General features: G+C 42.8%; 1 protein-coding gene across 1 annotated transcript; it reads left to right on the top strand. All coding sequences in view use genetic code 11, as the record gives it.

The window, feature by feature from the left end:
* Positions 1-1749: 1749 nt before the first annotated feature.
* Positions 1750-3018, top strand: EGR_03193 (peptide (allatostatin/somatostatin)-like receptor; the record flags this gene model as incomplete). Its single annotated transcript, XM_024492442.1, has 1 exon — positions 1750-3018. The coding sequence occupies one exon, from the start codon at positions 1750-1752 to the stop codon at positions 3016-3018; it is 1269 nt and encodes a 422-aa protein (XP_024353116.1).
* Positions 3019-6215: the final 3197 nt, after the last annotated feature.

A 6215-nucleotide genomic window follows, 5' to 3' on the forward strand; every position in this document is an offset into this window, starting at 1 on the left:
TTTGCCACAATGTGCTTTCAGTTGGCAGATGCATTGGCGTTAGCAGTAGTAGCAGCAGCATTGATAATGTCCTAGTTGGCGGTGAAAGATGGTGCGCCTAAATGTACTAGAGCAGCTTTCAGAACTAAGTATTTTTCTAAAAAAATTTGAGTTTTGAGACCTGCAACGACACATGCTTAGATATTAATATGCATAAATTCCACTGTTTTTGTAAATGCAAACTGTATTTTGAAAAGGAAAAAGCAAACTTTGGTAGTTGGTACTAATTTGTAGACTGTGAAATAAAACGCGACGATTAATTGTATAATTGCTGTAGTCACCAACCATTTCCTCCTTGCTAGATGATTGTTAATACTTTCCGTACTTGAGATACTTTCCTTTCGGGTTTTAGTCTTCTACGTACTAGTGGCCTAACTTCCAGGTTATGGCCGAATCATCCCTTGCATAGGATTTGCGCACTTCACGAATGGAATTCTCACTAAAGCGCTCAAGGTATCTTAGATAATTTTGACATTTGCTTGTTTCTCGTCACTAATACCTTGTTTTATCACTGCCCAAATCATAATCAGTCTTTCCTTTGGAAGCTCTGGCCTGGCTTGTTAATAGCTACTTATACTCGAATGAGACCATCTCAGGGCATTCAAACCAGCAGGTTGGATAGAAGTAATTGTTTCTAAATTTGTAAAGGTTTGGGAGAGATTTAACTTTTAAAGGTGGTAGGGAATCTATTCAGAATTTTCTCTGAAAAAACCTTTGCACTCATATTTGACAACGTATGTTTTCCATTTTACGATTTTTAGTTTCTGGGATTTGTCCATGCACAGGCTCAAGTCTACACAAAATTTTGGACAAATTCTGCACAAAAATGGATTATTTGCTAGATGTTTTTGAAGTGATTTATTGTTTTTGCCAAAGTAGAATGGAATTCTTTTACATGGATGATGAATATGTTATTGGTATTTTTTGGTGGTACTTTGATCTTTCTGAATCCCTCCGTTATTTGAATCGTCTCTTGCAAAATTTTGTTAATGCCTATCTGCTTTTCAGTTTAATCAGTATTTCATTATGTTGCTCCCGGTCTAAATTTAAACCGGTTCCACATCACTACGTTCTTTCTCGAATTCCATGAAAAATAGGCACTCATTATAATCGCGTTGTAGCCGGATTCGTCAGCGCTTTTCCGTAGTGAAACAGTGGCACCGTTTTAAGTGGTAATTTACCAGTTACTTCACTAGGCACCCATACGCCAACATAGTTATGGCCATTTGATGGTTCACGCCTCCATCATTTACGCGCCGCGTGGCCTCTGCATTTTTCAAAGCCCTCCGTGCTGCACGTCCGCCCCCTCTTTACCCCCCTCCGACACGCGCGCACGCATGTACATTGGCTATTTCCTCCTCCCCCGCTGGCCAATCCACATGGTCCTAAACTACCTCTATTTCCCTCACCCTCCCAACTCAGTGTTGGTTTTCCTACCCACATCCACTACCCCTCGAGATGGTAGTAATCAGCAACAGTTCACGCGATGGGATGGTGACAGTCCATTGGACACAGCTCTCTGTGTTTCCTAGCTCCGCCCGCCCGTGCGCACACATGGCACGGACATCGCCCACTTCAATGGCATTCCCAGCCATAGACAAAGCACCACGGCGGGGGTATAAAAGCCACCTGCGCCCACTTCCTACTTCCATGTTACCTCCCACTAGCAGCAGTGTCAGTAGTACTAATAGCAGCAGCAACACCATCAGTATGGCATGGCTGGACCGCTTTCACAACGACAGCCCCTTTTACGAATCTTTCGACGGCGACAAACACGAAGCCTCTCAGCTCCTCGTCCTCGTGTTCCGCGCTTACTTCTCTCCTATCATTTTCGTCCACGGTGTCTGTGGAAACCTACTCTCTCTTGTCGTCCTCTGTCGTCTTCACCGACGCACACCGGGACGCTTTAACCTCTATGCCATCGCCATCACTGTGTTATTTCTCGTCCTACTCGTTTTTGATACATTCCTGGATGACTTTTTCGGTAGAGGTCTCGGTTGGCTCACTCAGTACAGATTTAATCTCAAGATGGATCAGATATCCTCCCTTTCCTGCAAATGCATCACCTATGTGACTGATAGCAGTGGATTCACGGCTACCACCATTTTGGCTATTTTTGGACTGGATCGGGTACGTACTGTCTACTCACCATTCCAATTCCGTGGCGATCGGCACCTTCGATGTACAACCATTCTCATTGTTGCTATTGTCGTAATCGGCTTGGCGCTCTTCTCACCAACTTTTGTGTTCTATGACATTGTCGTCTCCAACGTTACCAACCAAACTTCCTGCACTCTCACAAATCCCAGCCTGCCTGGCGCCACCTACACTCTCCTAATCTATGTTCTTGGATCGTATACCCTTCCCACTGTCGTGATCATTATCTGCAACCTCTTGATCGCCTGGCAGCTTGTTGCCATCAAAAGGAACCATCGGAAGTGTGGAATAAGCGTCTCCAGTCGTCGCGACATTCGTCGTATCATTGGTCATTTAGGGATCAATACTGCCTTCCTCCTTCTCATGATTCCCTTAGTGGTTGTTATCCTCATGCGTTATGATTCCTCCCTTTTTCCTTCACGTCACTCAGAGGCCTATAGACAACGCCTGATCCATCTCTCACGCTTCTTCAGCTCCCTTCTTTCGGTTTATTTCTCGAGTAGTTTTTGGGTCTTCTTCCTTTTTCTCCCCACCTTTCGTGACGCGGTGTTGGAACTGCTCCTCGCCTGTCCACTGATAGCCTCTTCGGTGTGTGGCCCTTATCTCTACCGCCGCATGACATATGGGGGTGCACGGCGCTTCTGCGCTAAATCAATGACGCCCTCATTGATGTGTCTCTCGCCTCTGCCACCCTTGGCGTTGGGCGCGGAGAAGCAGGGCTTCCAGACCCGCGGCAGCCTCCCATCCCCCGGTCTGGCTGTCCTCCTCGCCAGACCCATGCGCTCGATCTCCACGCCCAGTATTGTGCATCTCAAAACCTGAGACACTTCTCTCTCTCTCTCTCGTCCTGACCTACCTGATTTATTCCTATTTTTATACACTTGGTGGCAGTCTGTTTTTTTAAATAATGATTCACGACATTCATTATCCTGACTTACTTCCTCTCGGGCTCCGTGTAGATGACCCAGGAGAGATGTACCAAAGCTGTGAATGCGCTTTGGCTCCCCTGTGTCTTTTTTGCTAGTAAAAAGTTTTTTTTTTTCTAATGAGGTTTTCCACCTCCTCTTGGAATGGGTGACTTGTGTCCGAAAACCTGTTAGGTTTTTCCTAATCTCACAGATCATTACTACTTGTTTTTTAAGGGAACTTAAGTATCTGTTAGGATCCATCTGAATTTTTGTTTTTTTCTGATTCCACATGGCATCTTAAAGGCGTTCTCCGTTGCTTCTTCGGTGTCCTACACTCACGATGGATTTTAAGGTATTTTGACTGTTAACGGCATGTGCTGTTTTGGAGGTTGAATTTGCAAAGTGGGGAACCTTCGATCTACGTATTTATATTTATAATGGAATATTGCTTGTATTTTCTTACTTTTTTTTCATTTCACTGTGTCTCATAACGTTTTCCAGCCGCTTTTTTTCTTATATCATCGCTTCTTGTGGGCGATTTTTAAAGAGACTTCCAAAAGTTGCATCACTTATGCAACTACATCTGCAACATTTTAAAAGTGGTGACACTCCATTTCACTACGCCTATTTTCTAGAAGCAATCCCAGCCTGTTTTTGTTTCCGCGCTTTTGTCCCTTTGTTACAATTTTGGGCACTAATTCGGAATGTCCTTTAAAAGCTCTACTGAAAGCACTTCTTTTTTTTATCAAGCATTTAGACTATAAACAATGGCTAACACTTTCGCTCTAATTGTGGAATCACTTTGAGGAGAGTATGGCGTTTCTATTGTTAACCAAACTCAAACAGTCGGGTACTTTTTCAGGCTTTTTCAATTCGTGTCTCCAATTTGTCAAATTCTTCATCTGCAAAGCGCTAGAGACGACAGTACACCGGGAATTTAGCAGTCCTCTCACTGATTAGCTCGGTCGCTACTAAAATTTTGGGGGAACGTCGGATATCATAGTCCAGATGATTTAGCGTTTTAATGTGATATCAATTATCACTGGTATTTTTAACCACTTCAATCGCTGTTCGCGAGTTGGAGAAAGTGGAGGTCTTTCCTTCGGATCGGGAAAGTCTCACATCCAATTTTATCAAATCCCACCAGTCTACTTCCGACACGAGTTGGAACAAATAATTATCATAACCTGGTAAAGGATATGCGTCGTATGCTTGTAATACCGGCTTCAGAAAAGAAAATCGAGACATTGCATGTGTGTGATATGGCATTGGATGTACCAATTCAACTTCGATGTCAGATATCTGAATTTTATACTTTGTCCCTATTTTTCTTGACAAGGCGGAAATTCCAATTTAAACGCAGTCCTTTATATTTGTGTGCATAAAGGATTTTTCATGTTGGGCTATCTATCCTGTTGTAATGTTTCTGAATAAGGAAAATTCTGGATCTCGGATTATTGTTGATCTCGTAACATCGATTTGCCTTGATCGAACAGTGGGGTCATTTGGACTGATTAAACACTACAATTAGATGGTTTCTCCGTTTGGCCTAGGATTTTGGCTAGGCCGTTTTCGGAACTTGGCAATCAAATAAAGTCATACTGAGCAATGTTCCTCGTCTGGACTCACAGAAACTACTTGTTTTAGTAAGACACACGTCAGTTTTGTATTAAGGTCCTATTATTTACGAATGTACTTGTCCCTGATATATGGTGTTTGGCCATTACTTTTCTATCGGTATCATACTAGCCATTTGTTCTGTACTGTGCCTTTTACATCTCAGCAAGCCTACTGGCAAATGATTTTGCTGGCTAAACCCATTTGCCAGAGGTCTCACAGTATCTTGGCATTTGCCTTTCTACAAGAAAAGGGAATTTCGTCTTTGTGTGAATTTGAGCAGCGGTTATTTTGCGAGGTTGATTTGCTTCGCAATTAAGAAATGGGTGCATGTGGTGGTACTTTACCACGTCTGCCGTAGGCAGGCGCATTGAAATGTTTGTTTGTGTATTTTATTTTAAAATCGTTCGTTTTAAATAAAGAAGAGGAGAGTACGTTGATCTTGGGTATTAATTCCTAAGTGGTTGAATAATGCATGCTACTACGCCATCTAGTATGCCTATCGCCTCCCCCCCTCATCATCGTTAATTTATGAAATACGGAATATCACATAAATATTGCAGCATCCAAAATAGCTCCAAAAGCATTACATTGCACATGATTCTGAAAATAGCTTCATTATAGGATTACAAACTCGCTGAGAGTCTGTTAGCTTGGCGACTGCGTCGAGAGAGAACGAAAAAGCCCGTGAAGCTTCTTGTAATTAACTGGGCCTGGTTCGCAAGGAAATTGCTCAACAGAGTTCTAGTGTTTTGTTCTTCCAATATGTTAGCAAAGCCTACACTGCCAAACCGAAGAATTCAACCACTGATAAAAATGTTTTAAAATGTATTTATCTGAAGACCGAAAACTTCCTATATAAACTTCATTGTTTTAAACCCAACCCATCTGTCTGATACACATGAAGAGGTGCAATCACACATCTCATAAACCGCTAAAGAATGCATCCCATCTTTATGGAGCTGGGCTCAAGTATGAAAATCTGGGTGCCACAGGTATGTGACCCCGGTGGCAAACGTGTCGGCTACTAAGCCTGGGAGCCACAGCTCCTAAAGCTTAACTTTTAAAGTTCCTGAAAGGCTTAAAAGTCAGTAGCATAATTATATTCCACGCCATAAGCGCATGTGGCCCTAAACTGTTGATTTCATGAAATACCGAATTTGGCAACCTTTGTTCCTAAGACCCCAATTTAAGGAGTTCTCGGCGTTCTGCGGCACTATGGAAATGCATAGTGGTCATACCAATGACAAATTATCCATGGATTTGTTTATCCTAGGGTAAATTTTGTAAAATCAGGCCACTTCTAAGCCCACCACGGACACCTCGAAATAGCAATGAAGTACTTGCTTGTCGAACATGAATGCTTTCATGTTGACCCTCAATTTCCTCAGGAGGACTTCTGCAAGACACGATGAATCTCTTGTCGTAGGTCTCTTCTGCTAAATGAAGGCAGCTGATTTGACACAAAACAGGCAAGCAAATTGAGTCAGGTTC

The sequence above is a fragment of the Echinococcus granulosus genome (assembly GCF_000524195.1).
Source record: "Echinococcus granulosus chromosome Unknown EG_S00016, whole genome shotgun sequence".
Classification (NCBI taxonomy): Eukaryota; Metazoa; Platyhelminthes; class Cestoda; order Cyclophyllidea; family Taeniidae; genus Echinococcus; species Echinococcus granulosus.